Below are 24672 nucleotides of genomic sequence, written 5' to 3'. Positions count from 1 at the left end.
CCTGAGTCAGTTTTAATTCCCATGATTGCTTTTATCGAAGGCGGAATGGAAATCCCCATGGGTAAGGTGACCCGGGATTTTCTTATAAACTATAGACTTATCCCAGCCCAATGTTCTCCCAATGTCCTTAGGATCCTAGGATGTGTAGATGTCCTAAATCGTAAAATGGGGACTAACTTAACTTGGCATGATGTAAACTGGGTGTACAATTGCCAAAAAAGGGAAAAAACCAAATACTACATGAAGTGTAGGGTCCCAACTGTTAGGTTGATCTCCTGCTTGCCTGATTCAAGCAAAGGCATGGACGAGGATTACCTCATCATCTTGGGGAATTGGCATGACAGCTTACACTGACCTACCTAAGATGGGGTGCCAGGTAGGGTTCCTGAGGATCGACATGATACTTAGGAATATCAGTTGTCTTCTTTTATAATCTAGCATTGATTAATTCTTCCTAACAATTTTTATTCCTCACTGTAGACGACTACCACACCGCTCCAAACAAATCCTCTGTGAATCGTCAAGATTTGAATAGAATTCTCTGGTCAGAAATATTTTTGCACAAGGACGGTCAACTTAGGGCAACCCACGTCATTCTCGGCTTCACCCTTTCCACCAAAGGTATTCAAAGTCCAAAGAATGTAATCCGGGCCAGGAATCTTCGTTTAGCTCGTATTGATGTTGCGGTGCCTGGCTTCTTACTACCTACACCCCCACCAGCAGGAACACAGGATGCACAACTTCCCGCCCCTCTGGCAGCCAGACTACTTTACCCCCAATAGCCATCCACTGATCTTGCGGACGAGGAAAAGACTTCAACTCCCGAGCTGAGTCACCCCAAGGTGACGGATAAAGACTTTGAAGTTTTTTATCGTGAAGATGCCCCTCACGTCTCACAACTTCCTTCAACAAGCAACATGGGCTTCCAAGAGAAAGAACCTAATCTTCTGGCCTTGCTACAAGCACATGCCGGTAGTTCTTCTCCTACTGTGACCGTACCCCCTTGCCCCATCACCCCAGTAGTGACACGTACCCCTCCCCCTGAGGTCGTGGACAAGAAAAGGAAAAGGGGTCAAGGTAGCAAAAATGTCATAGAGATCGAAGAAGGAGAGAACCCCGACCTCCCTTCTAAAGATACTAGGGCGAAAAAACCCCTCCAAGAAACCCGCTCATACTGGACCTTCCAAGGAAACCAGTGGCAATCCCTCAAGGAAAGCATCCATTTGGCGCCCTAGCTTTACCCTAAGTTTAGGCAGCCCCGTTCTTGATGATGCTAATCTAAGAGATCCAAAAAAAGGGAGCTCTAGTTTGGTGGCTGAGTGTTTGGAAAAGGCCCTATGCCTTCCCGAGGACATGGTTGAACTGCGGTCTTTTCGCAAAAGGGAAGTCTTTCTGTCTTTAAAAGGTATCTTTCACAATTCTATATCATTTTATCTTTATTATTTTTGAAAGCATTACTCATATGACTTTCATAATTGATGTACATTATAGGCTGTCTAGGCTTCGTTCATGGCTGAGGAATGGGTGGGCCATTCCTTGGACTTAGCCAAAAAAGCTGAGAACAACGCCAAAGTTGCTGCGAGGGCTCAGAACGAAGCAAAACAGATTCTAAAGGAAACCCTCATTCGATTAGCCGAAGTGGAAAAGGCTCATAAAAACGCAGAATCTGCCTTGCAAAGTTATGAGTCGTAGGCAAATATTGCCCTTAAAGCCCAAAAGCAAGCCCAAAATAGACTTGCTCTCACTGTGGTGGAGCTTAAACAGGTGCAAAAGGAATTAGTATCTAAAGAACAGGAGAAGGCTGATGCTGAGCAAGCAGCATATGATGCCGAGCAAGCAGCATATGATGCCGGTATGAAGAAAGCTACTGATAGTCTCACAGCTCAACTCAAAGGTGTTGCCCGTGCATTTTGTCTAGAAGTTTGGGGTCGGGCCTTAGACGCTGCCGGAGTATCCATTGAATCTGAGCTTTGACATCCCGACAGCGTTTATTACCCTTCTGCTTTACAACTGGCACCTACTCCTCCCAAACCAATGAGTGACTCCAGCTCCATTCCTCCTTCATCTACAACCACTCCGGACCTAGAACCTTTTTCTGTTCACTCTAAGGGCAAAGAAATAGCCGAGAACCCTTCTCCTAACACCGAATTGGTGAATGAAGAAAATGAAGCTGATACGAAGGAAGTGGGTCAGACAAAAAAGAAGAAGAAAGAAAAAGAACCAGAGAAGAAGAACACCAAAGAGAAATAAACAAGCTCTTGACATATGAGTTCAAGAGTTTGTTAAAAGCTGTTCTAAAATTTGATGCTGTTACTTTTCTTTTTGTTGTCGTTTTTCTCTCTCTCTTTTTTTTTGTTTGTTAAACTGAATTTAAGGAATTAATAGTTGTGCCAATGGTGCATATTGTCTATTGTCAACATATCGTGATGCTCAAATATTAAATTTTTGTTTTTGCTCATTGCCAATTACAATTCCTTACTGCTAAAATAATCACTTTTCATATACACATAAAACATAACACGATCATCAACCTTGCAACGCAAGCCAGAATAATACGTATGGTACACCTACAGTACACCTTTTTGTTACCTTTTTTTTTTTAAACGGTGTTAATTTTTCGTAAACTTATGACTCAAGGAGCCGAACAAGAGCTATGATTAAGTTAACACTTAACTTTTCTTTAGGGGTTAATTTTTCTTAGACTTGTGGCCCGAGGAGTCAAACAAGAGCTAAGATCAGTTTAACACTTGGATTTTCCATAGGGTGTTAATTTTTCTTAGACTTGTGGCCCGAGGAGACGGACAAGAACTAAGATCAGCTTAACACTTGGATTTTCCTTAGGGTGTTAATTTTTCTTAGACTTGTGGCCTGAGGAGCCGGACAAGAGCTAAGATTAGCTTAACACTTGGATTTTTCTTGAAGTGTTAATTTTTCTTAGACTTGTGGCCCGAGGAGCCGGACAAGAACTAAAATCAGCTTAACACTTGGATATAATTTATTCCAATAAAGAAGCACAAACTAAGGAAATAAAATAGGCCTTCAACTTATACAAAAGAAGGCTCTTCCTTTAATAATAATAACGTCGTAAGTTGCTTACATTCCAGGGGTGATGAACTACTTTTTCATCTAAATCTTCTAAACAATAGGCCCCCACACCTGCTACAGACGTAATTTTATATTGTCCTTCCCAATTAGGCCCTAACTTACCCCAGGCAGGATTCTTTGCTGTCCCCACCACTTTTCTCAAAACCAAATCTCCTGGCACTAAAGGTCTCGGCTTCACTCCTTTATCATACGTTTGCTTGAGTTTCTGTTGGTAGCTGTCCATCTTCACACTGGCTACTTCTCTTCTTCCTTCAATAGTATTCAAACTATCGCATAGCATGTCATGATTGCTTTTAACATTATACTGATTAGATCTCAAGGTGGGAAAGCCTGACTCCAACGGGATTACTGCCTCCATTCCATATGTCATTGAAAAGGATGTCTCACCCGTTGACCTTTGGGGGGTAGTACGATAAGTTCACAACACATGAGGCAACTCTTCTACCCATCTTCCTTTAGCATCGTCTAATCGCTTCTTTAACCCCGCCAAAATGACCTTATTTGTAGCCTCAGCTTGACCATTTCCTTGAGGGTAGGCCGGTGTTGAATATCCATTCCTTATTCCTAGATCCCTACAATACCTACGAAAAGCCTTGCTGTCAAACTGAAGTCCATTGTTAGAAATCAAAGTATGCGGGACTCCAAAGCGAGTTACAATATTCTTCTAAATAAACTTCTTGGCGTCTGCATCCCTGATATTAGCTAATGGTTCGGCTTCCACCCACTTAGTAAAATAATCCGTGCTGACAAGGAGCCATCTTCTATTACCAATTGCCCGAGGAAAAGGTCCGAGGATATCCAAGCCCCACTTAGCAAAAGGTCATGGGCTAGATAATGGATTTAAGACTCCCCCTGGTTGATGAATGTTTGGTGCAAACTTTTGACATTGGTCACACTTCCTTGCATACTCCTGGGAGGCCTTTTTCATATTTGGCCACCAACACCCTTAAGTCATGACCCTGTGGGCTAACGATCTTCCCCCCGTATAACTTCCACATATTCCCTCATGTAACTCTTCCAATAAAGGCTCAACAACTTTAGGATGCACGCAGAGCAGATATGGCCCCGAGTAGGAACGTTTATACAACTTATGCTCCCCAGAAAGCTAGTAACGAGGGGCACTTCTCCGTACCTTCTCTACTTCCACTTTGTCTTCGGGTAACATACCATGTTGTAAGAAGTTCACAATCGGATCCATCCAACTCGGGCCAACGTGAATGTTGTGAACCCCAACTGCCGAGATACCAGTAAGACTAAAAGTCATCAAGTCCTCTACCATTACCATCCGCGGTAATTTTGAGCCCAAGGATGTGGCTAACATGGCCAACGAGTTGGCATGAGCATTCTGCTCTCTCGGGATTTGTCTTACTTTGAAGCTTTTAAACGTGACTAACACCCCTTTGACTCGGTCGAGATATTTTTTCATTCTTTCATCTTTTGCCTCAAATTTTCCATTAACTTGCTCGACAACTAATCTGAAATCACAATAGAGTTCCACTATTTCTCCTCTCAGATGCCTAACCATTTGAGTGCCTGCCAAGAGAGTTTCATACTCGGCCTCATTATTAGTGGCTACAAATCCTAGCCGTAGTGACTTTTCCATGACTAATTTCTCAGGGGTAATCATCACAATTCCAATCCCTGTTCCCTTTCGATTAGATGCCTCATCCGTATAAACTTCCCAAAGAAGGACACTCCCAAGCCCAATAGACATCACGGCTAGCATAACATCTTCCTACCTAATGCCACCTTCCGTGAATTCAGCCACGAAATCGGCAAGCACCTGTCCTTTAATAGCTGTCCGGGGCATATACTTAATATCATAAGCTCCAAGCCTAGTTCCCCACTTAGCCACGTGACCAGTGTAATCTGACTTCCTCATGATAGCTTGCAAAGGCAGTTGGGTAAATACCACTATCGTATAGGCTTGAAAATAATGGGAAAGCTTCCTTGTTGCATGTACAATGGCTAGAAGAGCCTTTTCCAAAGGAAAATATTGCCTCTCGGCCTCTTGTAAAGATTTACTAATGTAATACACCGGTTTTTGAATTCCACCATCATTCTGTATTAGGACAAGACTTACAGCATAATCTGTAACTGCTAAATAGGCATACAACACTTCTTCCTTCTCCGGTCGTGATAGTATTGGCAGATTCGCCAAATATTGCTTCAAATCCTCAAAAGCCAAATTACACTCATCCTTCCACTGGAAATCTCTCCATTTATGCAAAAGGTGATGAAAAGGTCGACACCTGTCCGCAGATCGTGAGATAAACCGATTTAATATCGCAAACATTCCAGTCAGCTTCTGTACCTCCTTAGGATTCCGAGAAGGATACAACCCCAAGATAGCCTTAATTTGGTCAGGATTAACTTCAATTCCCCGGTGCGTTATCATATACCCGAGAAACTTATCCGAACTTACTTCAAAAGAACACTTGGAAGCATTCAAACGCAATTTATACCTCCTAAGGATTGTGAAGGTTTCTTGCAAGTCCCTCAAATGGTCCCCTACTTCCTTACTATTCATTACCATATCATCGATATATGCTTCCATATTACGCCCTAGCTGCAACTCAAACATTCTAGTCACCATTCTTTGATAAGTGGAGCCTGCATTCTTAAGACCAAAAGGCATTACTCGATAATGATAATTGCCATTAGGAGCACGAAAAGCTGTCTTCTCCTAGTCACTCAATGACATAGGTATCGGATGAGAACCTTGAAAAGCATCTAGGAAACTCATCCGAGGATGCCCAATAGTTGCATCCACCAACTGATCAATTCTTGGAATAGGGAAAGGGTCCTTTGGACATGCCTTGTTCAGATCAGTAAAATCGACACAAAATCTCCACTTTCCGTTCTTCTTTTTAACCACAACAGTGTTGGCAAGCCACTCAGGATAAAAGATTTCCTTGATTGCCCCCGCTTGCTTTAACTTATTAATTTCTTCTTTAACTGCCTCGGCATGCTCTTGGGACGCACGCTGAGGAGGCTGCTTATGGGGCACTGCGTCAGGACTAACATTCAAATGGTGACAAATGAATTTTGGATCGATTCCTAGGACATCATAGGTCGTCCATGCAAAGACATCAATGTTATCCCATAAGAACTTAACTAATTCCTCCTTTTCCGATACTAGTAATTGGGATTCCACCTGAAAATATCTCTCCTTACCTTCTCCTATAAATATTTTGTCCAATTCTTCAGCGGAACCTCCATCCACATCGATACCCATCCCCCGAGCAGGTTCCTTTAATTGCTATAAAGCTTTCAGAGTCACCCCTGTTGCTGAACCTTGCCCTGTTCTAACACTTGCAGACATCAGACACTGCCTGGCTACCGATTAACTGCCATGTAATACTCCCACCCTTCCTTGGATAGGATATTTCACCATTACGTGCAAAGTTGAAGAAATTGCCCCCATTGCATGGAGCCAAGGCCTAGACAGAATGGCCGTATAAGGTGAATACGCCTTAACTACTATGAAGTTAACCTGGACCTCTGCATCCTCAACCTGTACAGGCAGCCTAATCATCCCCCGCGGAATCACCTGTTTCCCATCAAAACCTACTAACGGAGAATCGTACTTCTCCAAATCCTCATCTTTTAACTTTAAACCATTAAACAAGTCGAGATACATAATTTCTACACCACTTCCATCACCCACCAAGACTCATTTCACGTCATATCCCCCAATACGAATAGTTACTACCAATGCATCATCATGGGGTTGACACGTCCCCTCCTTATCTTCCTTAGAAAATGCCAACACTGGCGTTGCCGAGAACCTCATTCTTTTAGCCAGTTGGTTGGTTCCCTCCATGACTTCATTCCCAAAACTACTATGCACGGACATGATCCGAGAGGGATCCTTGGCTTCTCTTCTCGGTTGTGCCAAAATGACGTTAATGGTGCCTAATGCTGGCCGAGGAATATTTCCATGATACATTCTCGTACCTTGATGTCCAAATTACCCGTTTGGCCTAGACAAGAAATGATTGAGCTTTCCCGCCTTGGCTAATTGGTTCAAATGGTCACACAACGTCCGACAATCTTCTGTGGTATGTCCCTAGTCTTGATGATAATGACAATGAAGATTTTGATTCCTCAAAGATGCATCTCCACTCATCTTGTTAGGTTGTCTAAAGTATGGTTTGTCTCGTATTTTCTCCAATATTTGATGTATAGGTTCCTTGAACAGTGAATTAACCAAAGGAGTTTCAGCTGGCAATGGACGACTTGGAAAATCTCGCCTAGGTCGACTACCTTGATACCCCATTCCCCGAAGATCTTTCTTCTCCGGATATAGCTTTGCTTTACCTTCGCCTTGAATCTGGTTCTCCTCAACCCGTTTATATTTGTCTATACGATCCATAAGCTGGCGCATGTCTACAACTGCCTTCATTGTCAAGGACTTCCTCAATCCGTGCTCCGTAGGGAGCCCCACCTTAAAAGTTCTTATAGCCACATTTTCAACATCTCCGTCAATTTCATTATACATTTCTCAATACCGATCGGAATAAGTTTTGAGCGTTTCTCCTTCCCTCATGGCCATAGATAGTAATGCATCCAAAGGTTTTGGGATCCTCCTACATGTTATGAACCGAGCTCCGAATGCCCTTGTCAACTCTTCAAAGGACTTTAGGGAACCTTCCGCCAAAGCATCAAACCATCGCATGACCATTGGTCCCAAACTGGAAGGAAAAACTCTACACATCAACGCTTCATTATTCGAATAGACTGCCATTTTTTTATTAAAATGACTGACGTGTTCTACAGGATCAGTCTTGCCATCATAAATGGTAAATATAGGTTGAGAAAATCTTTGGGGAGTCTTGCCTTATTTATTCGGACCACGAAAGGGGATTAAGAGATTTGCCTCAAGGCTTTACCCATTGCATCATTCCCCTCACCTTGGTATGACCCATTTTCACCTTGCATCTCCTCCCTCCTCTTTGCCCTAGCACTAGAAGAAGTAATCAAACGGGACTCACTGTGAAGAGACTCAGATGCTTAATGATCCTTTCCTCCTCATTTTTCCTCGGAGCTATCACTAGACGAGTAAGACGGGCTCCTCCTACCATGCTTCTTACGATCTAAGCGTTTGCGCAGATAATCTATCTCGGATTGCATTTGCTGCAACACATCATCACGAGACATTTGCCTCTCAGTCGGTGATCGTCGCCCAGCCACTTGATCACTACGATATGATTCCACCACCACACTTGGGGTGTGTCTCTTTCCAACTCCCCGTTGCATGTTTATAGCTGGGTTTCCCCTTTGTAAACCTACTGATTCTTCCCTTTCCTGATTTGCCTCAGCCATTCACCTTCAAACTAGAACGCCTTACTTTATTGTTCTCAGAGACGGCGCCAATTGTAAGGACCAAAAATCACGTACAAGCCTAACAATAACAACGTTTTATAACTCAAGGTCCAAAAACAATGAATTTGTAGAGAGGGTATCAACAACAAAGTTTTTGACGTCCCGATCCCCCTCCCTACATCTCTCCTCTCTTATTTATACTACTTGCCCTTACTATCTCAGCCCTACACCTCTCATCTACTCAACCCCCTTTACTGACACTTGTCCATTCCATTGTAGTCGGTAATGGAGAGAAGCTTTAGCTCTGTGCTTTGTACTATTCAGGTCATTTCCACATTAATGCAATGGATAAAGCTGGTACTTCCTTTGGTGCAGAACATTCAATGCAACGTTCATAGTTATCTACCCCAACACAGATATTTGCAATATACCCTATACCTCACCAATCTATCTTTCGTACTTTTCCGGATCATCCCACTTCATCCTCGGGCCCTTGACTTTTATTCTCCTCTTCTCCTTACGCTTTCCAGTATGTCTTCGGGTCTTTAGATCTTCAGGTCCTCGGGTCCTCACAATTTGTATGCCAACTATTCACACCTTTTGTCACTAAATGTTGTTAGGTACCTCTGATCGTTCAATGAATCGGAAAAGGAAAAAGTTCAAAATTTTTAAAGTCAGACCGAAGTCGAACCGTAATTACGTCATAATTAATTTATTAATTAATTAAAATATAAATAAATATATTAAATTAATAAAAATTGAAAAACTGCCTAAAATCGTTCCAAATATTTTACTATTCAATCCAATAAACTTTTTTTATTTTTATTTTTATGAAACCCAATATAAAAGTTAAAAATAGGCACTTCTCATGAAATTAATTTTTTTTAAAAAAGTTAAGAGACATTTCCAGTTTCCCTATAATAAAATTATATTAAAAAAAAAAAAAAAACCTTGAACAGTGGCGACAATGATTCGTCTCCCATTTTTCCATGAAATTTTAAAAATAAAATATAAACTAAAACTAGAAGCCTAGAAGAGTGAGAAAGGAAAACATTGTTTTGTCCGCCGGTTTAAAGTCAAAACCCAAGATATAAGCTGTTAACACATATTAAACATAGTTAATAGATCTCACCTAATATAGGCTGTTAAAATTACCTAACATCTCATATTACGTGAGATATGAGATATTAGGGGAGATCTATAATTATAAACTCATATCTCACCTAATATGCCAAAAAAATATTAGAGCAAAGCGGCACATATTATTGGTTAAACAAGTATTAAGGTTCAATAGTTGCAAAAGTGACAAAACATCTTAGGCACACAAAACAAAGAAAATGAAATAAAAATGATAAGTTGACAAAAAGTCCGTTTGGATAAGCTGAGAGATTAAAATAACGTTTTTAAAACTCAACTTATTTTGGAACTACAACTTTTCATAGTTTTTTACAAATAAATATTTTTAATTCAAAACATAGTTTTATAGCAGCTAATAGAAACGCATCTAGAATAAGGACAAATGATATTGTCGTGCACAATGGAATTGACATTTTTTTTTTTAATATCATTAAGATGTATATATCATACTCATCTTACATATCGGAGTAGGTTCTATAGGATGGGTCGATGACTTTGAGGATTTTTTTTTTGAGTTTTTTATTAGTCGATTGATTCGATTGTTGATTTCCGATCGAACTGTCCATACCCCATTACATATATTTGGTATATTCTAGTATTAATAAGCATTTGGAACTTTACCAACCGGCATGATACAATATTAACAACATTGTGTGATTCATGCTAATAACAAAAATGCCTCCTAACTAGGAGACATTTGTTACATGCATGATACAACCCATATATAAAGTAATTCGCTCCCCTCCCCATAAAATATATCCTACCTAAATCTTTTTAAATGTTGAAAAACTTTTTTTGTGGTGTCCAAAGACTTCTCTTTCATTTAAATAGAGTGCTTATATCATAAAACAAAAACTAGAGGCTTGGTTCTGCTTTTTCTATTATTATACAATTTTTTATAATAATATAATGTTGAAAGAGTTATATTACAATTTTTATAATGTCGGATATATTAATTAAGAGTTGAGTAAAATTACGATCACAAACTATTTTACAACATTTTTACAAAATGTTGATATGATCAACTTTTTATTGGCTTTCACTTTTCATCTAGATTTACTATTAACATCACTTATTCATTTTACCAATAACCACTCACTATATCAGTAATTTGTAAAATTTTTTGTAAAAAAGTTTGTTTCTATAGCATTACTCTTAAGAGTTATAATATCATTAGCATATGCATTCCACCTTGTTATTTAACTAGGTTAGTCATATATGTGAAATTATAATAACAAGTCTAAGACATCCAAAGTATTATAATTAGCTAAATTGACATCTTTCTATACACAAAATGCTTAGGATTTTGCAGGGAAGGGTTCGAATTGTTTGCATGATTAGCAATGATTGTAACTATGTCAAATATATATATATATATATATATATCATTAGCTACAAGAAATGTTCCTAATAGTTGTAAAAGAACACGTGCTTTTTTAATTGGTTTTAATTGTGTTAATTCACAGGTGACATGAATAAGGTGTGACAGATTTATCTTTGTCCTACGCCTCAACCATCTCATGAGTGATGCTCCCAGCATAGTTCAATTCATGAATGCCATGGGTGAGATGGCATGAGGAGTGAATAAACCTTCAATTCCACCTGTGTGGCAAAGGGAACTTCTCAACGCTAGGAACCCACCACAAGTGACATGGACACATCACGAATTTGATGAATTGGTTAAGCCTCAAAGCTTGATCATCAACTCTCTTCATGAACTAGTCTGTTGCTTTTTCTTCTTTGGATCAACCCAAGTATCTGCTATTCGAAAAAACATACCTCACCACTTGGGTAAATATTCCACATTTGAGGTATTAACTGCGTTCTTGTGGTGATGCTGTACCATATAGCACTTTCACCAGACCAAGAAGACCAAATGCGCTTGATATTTATATATATCTAAAAGCTGAAGCGTAACATTTATTGTTGCTATGCTCTAGTTAAGCCACATCAGCGTCCATCTCATTATCATTTTCTTTCCAATTTTCCTATAATTGTTTTTAACATTTACTTTTTATTTTATTTTAATATTTACACATTTTCCAATATTTCTCCACCCTTACCTTTTTATCTCCCCACTACTCTCTACATAAATAATATTCTTATTTTTTCTCTTCATCTTCCTTTATTTTGTCTCTTCTTATTCACACCCTCTTACTATAAATTTGTAACTATCTATTCCATCTTATGCATGGTTTTGTCTCACAAAAAAATGTTCTCTCTCTCTCTCTCTCTCTCTCTCTCTCTCTCTCTCAATTTTTCGATGAATTTTTTATACATTCTTCTATTTATGCCAAATTACTAATCTTTGGAAATCCTTTCTTTTTATTTTTTTTATTTTTTATTTTTTATTTTATTTTTTATTTTTTCTACACTAGAATCATTATGGTCATTTTGTCACTTAATTTAATCGGGTAGTTTGCTAGAATTCAAAAAAAAATGTTCCCTCTATCTTTCTCTCTCAATTTTTTGATGAATTTTTTATACGTTCTTCTATTTATGCCAAATTACTAATCTTTGGGAATTCTTTTTTTTTCTTTTTTTTTTTTCTACACTAGAATCATTATGCTCATTTTCTCACTTAATTTAATTGGGTAGTTTGCCGAAATTCAAGTAAAACCAAACAATAAGGAATTTTACAGCATTAGAGAATGCCTGAATATATACCAGCCAAAAGTTGAAAGTCAGCAAATTAGTAGAGCTATGATTAAGCTTTAAACAAGATTGATGGTATTGCCAATGTTCTTTAATTAGCATCCTTATTTCTATTTCTCTATATATGTTTCCTAGAATTTGTATTAGTCTCATTTTTATTTTCTCTATTATATTCTAGGTAAACCAAGAGTTCTTTAAAACTCGACATTGGTTAATGCCATTTAGATTTTTTTAAAAATTGTTTTTTTTTCTCTTCAATTGTTAAATGTTATCCTATTTTTGTTTTTTCTTATAACTCTAATTAATGTTGATGGTTTTTTTTTTTTTGGTTAGTTAAGGTTGATGATTCTTTCTTACAGAGAAAAGAAAAAATTGAAAACAATTGAATTCCGTATAAACTTGTACCGAAAGGGGACATGAGCCTTTGTTTATTTGATTAGAGACAATATATTAAAGTGGCATATCCTTTGGCCATTGCATTGCATTTCTTAGAGGTTTAAAGATAAAGCTTGTCATTATAGGAAAACATTTTGGGTGGGGATAAGGGCGTCATTTTGTTTGCTCTAAGAGTAACAAAAGATCCTATTATAAAGGAAGCCCACAATCATATCCCCTGCTTATTACACTAACCTGCATGAGCACAATTCATTATTCTTTCTCACCATATTTCTACTACATTTGCATTTAGCAACTGAAGACTAGAATTTATTCCCAATAGATGACTTGTAGAATCGTTCAATTTTTATAGGAAACTAGCCGTAGACTCGTGCGATGCATGGAAATATAAATATTATGCAATGAAGTGTAATATATAAAAAGTAACAATTACTTCAAGCATTGTCTTTTTTTTTTTCAAAAAAAAGAAGAAGATTTTTACACTTATTTTTTAAAATCTTTTTATCTCTACAAATATATTATTTTAATAGTTTTTGTGTATTTGATTAATATTTTTTAAGGTGAACCATATTCTTTTTTGTTGTAGTGTGTTACATTTGCTTAATATACAACTCATCTATTAAGGAATAAGGAAATTATCATAATAATAAAAAATCATCACAAAATTACAATGTTAACATAACCAAAATAAAAATAAAACTAAAGAAATAAAAAAAGATTTTATAATAATTATTAGTCAAAAAATTGGTAGGCATATTTAAATTCCTATTTCCAAAAACAACTAAGTATTAATCCAAATCAAAATTCAATCAAAATTATAAAAGGGAAAGAAAAGACTTTTTGATCGGAAATTAAAAAAACACAATACTAGAACACATAATAAAAAAAAAACCATCAATCTTAATTAGAGTTATAAGAAAGAACAAAAATCTGTCATGTGTCATTGTTCTTTTTATTGGTATTTATTGTTATATATATATATATATATATATATATATATATATATATATATATTTTATTTTTACTTTTTTTTTCTTCTCATCTTATGTTATTCAATATTTAAATTCATTCACATCTTCCACGTCATTAAATTATTTATATTTTCTCTTTTTTTAATAATTAAATGTGGAATATTTTATTTAAATTCAAATCAATAAAATTATCCTTAAAAAATTGTACTTTTTTTTTTAAACATTTACACTTTGTCCAGCTTTTTCCTTACCTTTATCTTTTCATCTCCCCACTACCTTCTACCTTATTATCACTATTCATCTCCCCACATCTTCTATATCATTAAGTTATTTATATTTTTCTCTCTTTTTTATTTAAAAAAATTAAAATTTTACTTAAATTCAATAAATAAAAGTGTCCTCATAAAGTGGAGTAATACTAGAGACACACTCATTCTCAAACCCAATACATCAAAGAAAAAAATAATATAATATGAAACAAATGCCAATTGGGAAACAGTAAATTTTTTTAAAAAAATAATGAGGATATCAAACCAAATATAATATAAAGAAACTAATAGTCATGGATATACTAACTTAAGGGTAGCAAAATTAAATGAAAAAAAAAAACTACAATGCATATTTAATGCAAGAAAATCATTATCAAATTTTGGAAAATAGTTGGTTGCCTATGGAGAGAGAGAGAGAGAGAGAGAGAGAGAGAGAGAGAGAGAGATGGTAAAGAAAAAAAAAATCAAATGTCAATTAGTAACTATTCATTGGAAAACAAAGAGGTTGTAAGGAGAAGTAAAAATAAAAAATAAATATGACCAATATGAAGAACATTAAAAACTTTACAATACAATAAAATCAACTGTTATATTCACTTAAAAATTAAATCAATAATCAATAATTAAACACAATCATAGCAATATATTTAAACTTAAAACTAATCCAACTCTAATTCATAACTAAAAGGAGATGTTCTCATGTAATAATAGAAATTACATAAGAAATAATGTTAGAAAATTTTAAAATCCCTTTTTTGACATTTCATTTCATTTAACTTTATATATATATATATATATATATATATATATATATATGTATGTATGTATGTATTTATGTATGTGTGTGTGTGTGTGTGTGTATATATATATAATCTTCATACAAAATTACATTTAAAAATCTAATAAACGATGCTACATCTCATTTAACACCTCTATTATGAAAATCATTAGCTAGTAAATATATTATAATAGTAAAAAAAAGGTTATAAATGAAATTATGATAAAAAGTGATAAAAATAATTAGCTACTATCATTATGAAGTAGTAGTCTATGATTTTACACATCTAAAGAAGTGGAATATATAGAGTTTACTTAAGGTATATGTAAAGATTCACATTAAAAAAAAGATATGTAAAGCTTAAAAAAATGTATATTCTATAAATAAATAAAAAGGTATATGTAAGGTTTTTATTAACTTAAAAGAAAATGAAAAATCAATTATTAACAACAACAACAACAACAACAACAACAACAACAATAATATAGAAGTAATTACATTCCCTTTCGTTGAGGTTTGAAGAAATGACACTCTACCCAAAACTTGAAAGGAAAAAATATTTTCACCCTTTACATTTGTTTGGTCAAACTTTGTTAAATTAATATTAAAATATTGTGTACTAACTTGCCTATGCTTAAGGTAGGTTCCAAAATTGTCCTTAATTTTAAAATTAAATTATCTTATTTTAAAATTTTAAATTAAAGTGTATTTCAAAATATTAAGTAATGTCTTTTGCTTTTTTCCCCCCCTTTTCTTTTCCCAATGAGTTATGGAGAGATTTGTTATTTCAAATGTTTTGGTATTTTATAAATTTGTATTTAAATTCTAAAGTTATGAGTAATGTCTTTACTAACCATGGTTAAACATTTATAAATAAATTTAAAATACTTTGTTATTAATATAAACAAAATGGGAGAGTGTTATTACTTATTACCCCAAATATATTTAATAAGATCACCCTAAAAAAAATTATCTCGCACAATGCGCGGGTCTGCGACTAGTTTATGAATAATATGCGAGCCATATTGAACCCTCCATTACCAAGAGAGTATTATGGCAATGCATATGCAATCTCACTAGCAATAACAACCAAGGAAGTCAATACCGTACCGGAGGCTGTACCGGTTTGGCCAGCGGTACGATATATTTCGGATACCGGTCAATACCGGTGTACCGTTTCGGATTTATCGCTATTTTTTTTACTATTTTATACGATATACAAAGTTATATTTCTAATAACTCAATATATCATTTTGGCAACTTTTTATATTTTTTTATGGAATTATCAAGATATAAATATATAATAATGAGAAGACACTTACCTCAAATAAAATAAAATATTTAAATCATCTAATAATTTAAAAATTAAAATAATTATTTAATAATTTATAATTATAAGTATAAGTATATCTATTTCAAAAAAAATAAAAAACTTTAAATATCATAGAAACATTAGTATTATAATATTTTACACAATTTTTATCACAACTCATTATATGATAAGTTGTGAGAGGTGAAAAAATTTGTGGGTGTATGTGGGTTCACATTTTCATCACTTACAACTTTTTACACAACAAATTATGACAAAAATTGTTTAAAATGTTGTAATATTAACATTCTTTCAAATATAAATTTGTTGCAATGCAATGACAATTCGGCAATACGTGTATGTTATGTCACATCACATTGGGTCAAAAACCAAAGCTGAAAAGAACAACTGAATTCAGCTCATCCACACATTTTTTTTTTTTTTCTTTTTTCTTTCCTCTTTTTTTCTCCACCACACCTTTCCATTAGCTGTATCTCCACTTTTCTTTTTTCTTTTGTTCTCTAGTACTCTCTGGACTTCACTTTCCTTTTCTTTTCTTTTTTTTTCTTTTTTCCTTCTCTTCTCTTCTCTTCGTCTACTCCACCGGAGCTCTCCACATTTCTTTTTTCTTTTCTTCTCTTCGTCTACTCCACCGGAGCTCTCTTCACTTTTCTTTTTTCTTTTCTTCTCTTCCACTTCATCTCCAGCTCTTTTCGTCTACACCACCGCAGGTCCTCCTCCCCACCGAGGCTCAGATGGGTCAGTTTTGTTCTTTCTTTTTTTTTTTTTTGTTCTAATTTGATTAGTTTTAAAATTGTGATTGGAGTTTATATTTTGATTGAGAGCTTCGTCAATTTTGTGCTTCACCGTTATTTTCTGATGAGAAGCAAATAGTGAGTTTTGTTCTTCATTTTCTCCTTCTCCTCTGTTTTCTATCCTTGCAAATGAGAATTTTTGTGTTTCGGTCCGGTATCCATTTACCGGCCGAAACAGCCGAATTTCGCCGGTACAGCCGGTATGCGGCCGGTACGGCCGGTATTTTCTCCGGTACGAAACAGGGGTGTACTTGTACCGGTTCATTGGCCGGCACGGTATATACCGGCCGTACCGGCCGGTACGGTACGGTATCACCCACACTGATAACAACAGCTAGGGAGCTTTGTGAGAACCCTTTAGAGTACGCATTGGAACTAGTTCGACAAAAGGCAAAAGCTAATATCATTGATAAGTACATTCGATCATTATAGACCCGGTGGTCAGTAAAGGCCGACCTCGTACCACCATTGTCCAATCCTTCATTGTGTCAAACACGACAGGTGTGGGGTTTGGAGACGTAGACTATGGGTGGGGAAAGGCAATCTATGGTGGAGTAGCCAACATTTTTGAAAGCCCGAGTACTAGTGCTACTTCATTTTACATTGAAAAGATGAATAGTAAAGGAGAGGATGGGATTATGGTGCCTATGTGCTTACCAACCCTATCTATGGAAAAATTTGTGCAGGAGCTGAATTGTATTTTACAAGACCAATCAAATGGCAGTCCGATGTCCAAAATTATAATTTCTTCCATGTGCCTCTTATATATATATATATATATATATAGAGGTAATTAAAAATGGGCTTTTGCCCATTTCGCCCAAAAGATGTAACAAAATGCCTGTATTTTTAGAAAATCGAGTTTTAGAACAAGAGTATTTTACTAAATTATTTCAAAACAAAGACATTTTACTACATCTTTTCGGCGAAAGGGGGAAATACTCATTTTGGCCTGTGTGTGTGTGTTTGAAAGACTTGATATATATGCATGAAGTCTAGTTTTATGTTTTACAAGTACTATCATACATGCAATATATACATAGAATCCATTTTTCATCTTTTGTCGGCTCTTTGCTCCTTCTGCAAAATCACTGAAACGTGATGATAAAGTATGGTGGTAAATGTAATGTATATCATCTACATGTTATTGTTAGTAATATAATCTGTTGTGTTTGACATATATAGGGATAATTCAGTAGAAATAATATCTACTTTTTCAAAATAATTTTTACATTAAAGCAAAGTACCTTATATTCCTAACATATTTGTAATTTGTCACATGCTTTCCTTCCAATGTTAAAAAAAAAAAAAAAAAAAAAATAGAGCGTTTCCTGCTATTTGAAAAAGATTGAAATTTATATTGTTTTTAATAAATTTATATTTAGAATAGATACTCCCAACCCTAATTTCCTTTTCCCATGCTTAAGTAAATGGACAGATAAAATGGAATGTATAGACCGAAAGGACTGAAATGCAAAAAACAAAAAATATATCACCTAAACTTTGTCTGTATTTCTTTTGTCTCTATGTCAAGGCCTCTCATCAAACTATGCTTACATCCAAAGACATCTCTCAATTATCAAGCTTCTTCTCTCTCGTTTTGTTTTTCCCTTTTATATTTTATCAAATTTTGGGTTTTTTTTTTTTTTTTTTTTTCTTTTGGTATGTAATTTGATCTTAAATTTGGACTCATTTGCTTATTTAATTCTTATACCTTTATCAAAGTTTGTTTTAATTTGTATGTGGTTTGAAGTAATTCTTCTTTGACACTATATATATATATATATATATATATATATATGAGATGGGTTCAAGTTACGCCTGGTGTAACTCTTTAGAGTTACACATTTTCTAAACCATTGGATTTATGTAGATCCAACGGTCAAAAAAATGTACTCATTAATGCTAATATTCTGATAAGAATCTCATTTATTATCTTTATTTATAACATTCCATACCTATCTCTAATTCCAAAAATAGATATATTTTTCTCTCTTCTCTCTCTTTCTCATCCGCTACACATTTCTCTCTCCTCCATTGCTCTTCCACCTCTATTTTCATAAGGTTCCACCTCCACAACCACATAGAATCATAATGGACCGAGAAAGTCTCGTGTGGTTTTCTGAAATTCATTTTTTTTTTTTTGATCAGTAGTTTTCAGAAGATCTTTCTACATGACACCTCTTGTCCATAATGGGCTAACACAAGCAAGCACTGTCTCATAACTTCAATTTCTTTTTCTTTTTCTTTTTCTTTTCTTTTCTTTTTTTGGCACATTGAAAGGGGGAGCAACAACGAAATTGATAAGAAAAAAAAGGATAATAAATGAGATCTTTATCAAAATATCAGCATTAATGAGTTCATTTTTTTGATCGTTGGATCTACTTAAATCTAATAGTTTAGAAAATGTGTAATTCTTTAGAGTTACACCAAGTATAACTTGAACTCATTTATATATATATATATATATATATATATATATATATATATATATATATATATATATATATATGAGTTCAAAACATTTTCTTTTCTAACTTCTGCTCTCTTGTGATCCTAACTCCCAAACGTGTTAAATTCGTTCTACGTACATTCATCAACATGCAAGTATGAAATATTTTCAATGTTTAACTTCCCAGTTGAAAAACATGGTTAAATAACCGCACCTCAAGAATATGATTTAGTTGAGTAGAAAAATGAAAATAAAGTCTTCACATATGCATCCAGTAACATCAAATACATGCATATTGCCTATATTTTCATTTCATTTATCGCATTTAGCTTCTGCTCACAACGTGCATATTGCTTATCTTCATTTAGTCATCGCATTGGCTATCTCATACTCTAGCTCATCAGTCATCACATGTACAACAATCATTGGTAAACAGCTTTTGCTATCAGGTGTCTTTGCACACAAGTTATGAAGACTTTAAAAAGGTCTAACCTTTCTTAATAAACAATAAAAACTAATAAAAATTTAAAATATTAGGATAAATTTCATTAACCTACCTTTAGATTTGGGCTAATGCCGAACAAATCCAAAACATTTCAAAATTGATCAATTTGAACCCTTAATCCAATTTGGTCACTAAGAGAGGAGAAAAATAACTAACAAACTTAATAATGTATAGGGAGTAAGTTAGGTTTAGGGACCAAATTATTCATTTTTTAAATGTTTTAGACCTAATTGACATTAATTCAAGTCTCATCATAAGTTAAGAGAATCTACCCATTTTAGGATGAAAGATACTCGATTACTTAAAAAAAACTAATGGATATAAAATTCAAACTTAAGGCACATGCACAAATTAAGATATCTACTCATAGTAAATTTGGCTCAAAAGCTTGAGCAGTGAATTCTTATAAGGGACTAGTTGGTCCTTCAACAAGCAATATATCCAACTGGTTTTCAAATCTTTCCATGGCTTGGACTGGTAAGGAAATTGGCACTACTATCCCATTCTCTCCTTTACTATTCTTACTAGGAATATAAAAACTGGACACTCCGGGTATGGCTTCCCCCGCAGGCCCACCATAAAATGGTTTACCCCACCCAAAGTCCACCTCTCCAAATCTGGTACGTGTCACATCCGACACAAGATACGACCCCACCACATAGAAGTGAGGCCGACCCTTAATTATCATAAGATCAATCACCGACCGCAAGTACTCCTCTGTTACGTTGTTTTTTGCCTTCTTCAGCAATTCCACAGCGTAACCCAATGGATTCTTACAAAGCTTCTGTGCTGTTGTGAGTGCCACACCGAACGCACAAACATTACCGTAATAACCGTTGGGTAAGGGAGGCTTGAATTTGTCACGTGCATTGACAGCGCACAACACACGAACCTCTTCTTGGGGGTTTGTCTGGAGAGCTATGGTACGACAACGCCAGAGACATGCGGTGAGCAACTCAAAGGTGGAGCATTGTTTCAGGTGATGTGGCATGAATCTCCGGAGGGCAGAGACCTCTGTGGAGCCGAAGAAAATGGTACGATGGGCCATGACATCGTTGAGTGGGATTGGGACAGCAACAGTACTGGAGGCCATGTCAACGTACTCGTGGTGCGTGCATGTCACTTGAGTTGGATTTCTTGCTTGAAGGAGATGTCTTTGCCACACGGGTAAGATGGAGGGGGCACATGCACCACATGCCATCTCGCCCATGGCCATCATGAATTGCACCAATCCAACGGCATCACTCATGGTGTGGTTTAGGCGAACGGCAAAGATGAAACCACCGCACTTGAGACGCGTCACCTGCCCATCTCCACTAAGCAAAATGATTATTGGTTTATTTAATAATAAAGAGTGATGCTATATATATATATATATATATATATTAAGTAATGCTATATCACAATATTTTCATAATATTTTCTTAATAATTTCACAAAAAACTTAAGTAATAAATTGTTAGTGGTTCGAATTTTTCCCACCAATAATGTCATTTTTTACTTAACTATATATATATATATATATATATATATATATATATATATATATATTAAGTAATGCTATATCACAATATTTTCATAACATTTTCTTAATAATTTCACAAAAAACTTAAGTAATAAATAGTTAGTGGTTCGAATTTTTCCCACCAATAATGTTATTTTTTACTTAACTATAATAACTTTATTATCTAAAATTTGTTGCAAAATAATTATAAAAATATCCTAAAATTAGCATTACTCATAAATTTACTACATAACATTTAGATATATCACCAATTACATTAAAATTAAGTTGACCTTCATATTTTCCATCTACAAAAGTATAAGGTACCAATAATTTTCTATCCCAAGATTCACTTATATATGTGTGTGTGTGTGTGTATAAATAAATAAAACTGAAATCTTTGACTTTTGTTTGACTTCTCCACAATTTTTCACATCAGCATTTTTTATTTATATTTTTTAATTTGATTTAATTCTTTCGATTTTATAGCACCAAATTGTCGAAAATTTATTAAATTTCCTTAAAAATAATTAAATTTAGTTGTTTGGTACCATACAACCACTATACTTAAAGGAGACCTAAATTATCGCCTAATCAGAAATTTTTTAGATAATCCTAACAAACTATATAATAACTCCATTATTATAAATCTATCCCAAAAAACGGACTATATCTCCATTAATTTTATAATTTCTTCGTTGATGACGTTTTAAAAAAAAAATTATCATATTTCCTTATATCTATCAATCATGTTTTCTTTCTCTTTTTTTTTTTATGTATTAATTTTGATTAGAAATTATAATTTCAATAGGATTTAAACTCTATAATTATATCAAATGAGACTCAACAAAAATATATCATTTTTAATTTCAATAAGATTTAAATTTTATATCAAATGGACTCTACCAACATATTCATCCTTTAAAAAAAAATTATATATATAACCAAATTTGATTAGGAATCCATAACCCTAACCAAATTTGATTAGGAATCCCTAACCCTATATTATATTATAAATAGTTTTTTTTTAGGAATTATTTACAATTTCAACTTGGCTTTTCATTCCTATATTATATTTTAAGTAGTATTTTTTTTTTTTGGATTATTCTTCCAACACCACTTGCTGTACAATCTATTGCATTGATTTTGGTTCTTGGAGCCCCTTCAAAACAAAAGGTTTGTAAAGTTTTCTTATCATGTTTAATGTTAACATATATGAGAGATATTTTGGTCAATTAGAAAAATTTTGATGAAAAATAAAAGTAAAAAGAACTAAAGAATGCATAATCTGAAAAAATAAAAATAAATAGTGACTGTATTAGGTAGAGACTTTTAAAGGTTGATGTTTTTATTTTTGGAATTCTTTATGTTCATGTGTATGTATGTACTGGGTTTAATTGAATTGGAATTATCTTTGAAACTTTGGTTTTGATTGAATAATGAAAATGGCAAAGAAGTATTTTCCAATATTTGGAGTCTTCCGTATATATGTTGTTGTAGTTTAAACTTGGTATTTAAATTGTTAAATTGTTAATCCGCAGTTTCATTGTTCATCTATTAATCATAAATAATAATATTGCTATGTACAACCATCATGATATGGTATCAATAATGTGATCATTCCGAATGATTTCTCTTAGAGTTTAGATAGAGTCTATTTACAATTAAAAGAGTTTTGAAATTACATTTTGTTTTTTAAAAAATGACATCATAAATGACTTCTATGAACTCCATCCTTTATGGCATCAATAAAAAGAAAACTCATATAGATAGGTATTAGGATATTATTTGAAATTATCATAATGGACTAACGTATTATACGTGGTACAGATCTAACTGTAACATCCAAGGTTATAAAATAAAAATGGGGCCTATGGTTATCTTCTCTTTGCAAAAAATGTTTAAATCCTCATTAATTGTGATAGTTCACTTTTAGGTAAAGTAGAAACTCTATTAACCAAGTTTTAAAAAATTTAAAATTCTATTTCAAAAAATTTCTAGTACATTAGATTTTATTTTAATTATTTTATATTTTAAAAGAATAAAATTTATACAATACATACAATCATTACTTTACTTACCTTCTAAATGATGGAGGATATGAGAATGTAATTTGTAAATCTACTATCAAGATAATATAGATTAGATTGGTGGTGGATAGTAGATTTAATTGTAGTTAAGTATTGTGTGAAGTCATCACTATATAATAGCCCATACCGGAATGTGTTATGTGAAACCAATGATATGAAACAAAAATAATTTTTCTACACGATTATATTAAACAAAAAATTACTTATTTTAATTCATTTTCAAATTATACATTTTTTTAATTCAAGTTATAGACCTTTAAGTAAAATAAATACTTTTAATTTTTATTTAACTATCTCGTGCATTGCACGGATTAGTGACTAGTATTTACGTATAAGTGAAGTTTCTCATTATAAAAGTTTTCGAAAGTTTATCATCACCTAGAAAATGCAAAGTTAACAGGTTGCGGTATTTATTTTCTTACATTAGTCATCCAATGATACATCAATTTAGATGTAAACACACACATACAGATATATATATATATATATATATATATATATATATATATATATATATATATATATTAGTGAGTTTTAGAGGCGCAATATATGAACCTGAATAAGCAATAATGGGCAATGAAGGATGCCCCCAGAGTTGGGAACATAAAAAAGGAGCTCCTCCAAGCATGGGAATGGAGGATGAAGTACGTCACCAAACTGTTCAAGTGTAATATCGGCGTTGGCCTCAATAAACATGATACCCTCACCGGTACATTCTACTACAAGCTTTCGACCAGGTCCTTTCCTAAGCCTACCAGCAAATGGGTAGTAAAACACTAGTGTTTGTGCAAGTGCTTTTCTGATGACTTTCACTGGGTCTCTAATCTCTTTCAATATTGAGAAATCATGTTTATAGAAATGTATGGTTGAGATTTGAAATTGAAGACCCTTTTGGTCATCAATATCGGAAAGTTGTTTGAATTCATAAGGTGTGGGCTTTGCAGGAGCAACCAGTTCTGGTTTGCACCTTTGTACTTTGAACACTAGAGAGGTGGGTGGTGCTAGTGCCATGCGAAGAAAATGGTTTGAATATGAGACTAAGATTTTTGTAGTTTTTTGTAATTTTTTGAAATACATGTGAGTGAAAAAGTGTGTGAAAAAGTGTGTAATGTTTAAAATGTAAAAATGTGAGTTTGAGATGGGAAAACAAACGGCCCTAAGAAACTTGGACAAGCTTACAGGTTGTAGTGTGTGTTATGACTTATGATGGACAGGAATTTATAGCCAGAGATGACGTAATCTAGAAATAGAAATATCCTTCAAAATAGGGAAACTATTATCACACACAATATTAGTATTACACACCAAAAATGGACACTTATAAAAACAAGAAAAACCAAGTGCAACAACTCATGTAT

The 24672-nt window shown here is 34.2% G+C and overlaps 2 protein-coding genes and 1 pseudogene across 2 annotated transcripts; 1 reads left to right on the top strand and 2 right to left on the bottom strand.

Annotated features, from left to right (window-relative positions):
* Positions 1–7177: 7177 nt before the first annotated feature.
* LOC142620295 (uncharacterized) lies at positions 7178–7609 on the bottom strand. The gene has a single exon (XM_075793689.1). The coding sequence runs from the start codon at positions 7607–7609 to the stop codon at positions 7178–7180; it is 432 nt and encodes a 143-aa protein (XP_075649804.1).
* A 1109-nt stretch (positions 7610–8718) lies between these two features.
* LOC142620294 (benzyl alcohol O-benzoyltransferase-like) lies at positions 8719–17850 on the top strand (annotated as a pseudogene).
* Positions 17851–20123: 2273 nt separating this feature from the next.
* On the bottom strand, positions 20124–24325 carry LOC142618432 (benzyl alcohol O-benzoyltransferase-like). The gene is made up of 2 exons (XM_075791371.1): positions 23870–24325; positions 20124–21023 (listed from the first exon to the last, which is right to left on the bottom strand). The coding sequence occupies exons 1-2, from the start codon at positions 24323–24325 to the stop codon at positions 20124–20126; spliced, it is 1356 nt and encodes a 451-aa protein (XP_075647486.1).
* Between the last annotated feature and the right edge of the window lie 347 nt (positions 24326–24672).

This window comes from Castanea sativa, chromosome 12 (genome assembly GCF_040712315.1).
Source record: "Castanea sativa cultivar Marrone di Chiusa Pesio chromosome 12, ASM4071231v1".
Lineage (NCBI taxonomy): Eukaryota > Viridiplantae > Streptophyta > Magnoliopsida > Fagales > Fagaceae > Castanea > Castanea sativa.
This window is presented reverse-complemented; position numbering and strand designations above follow the sequence as displayed.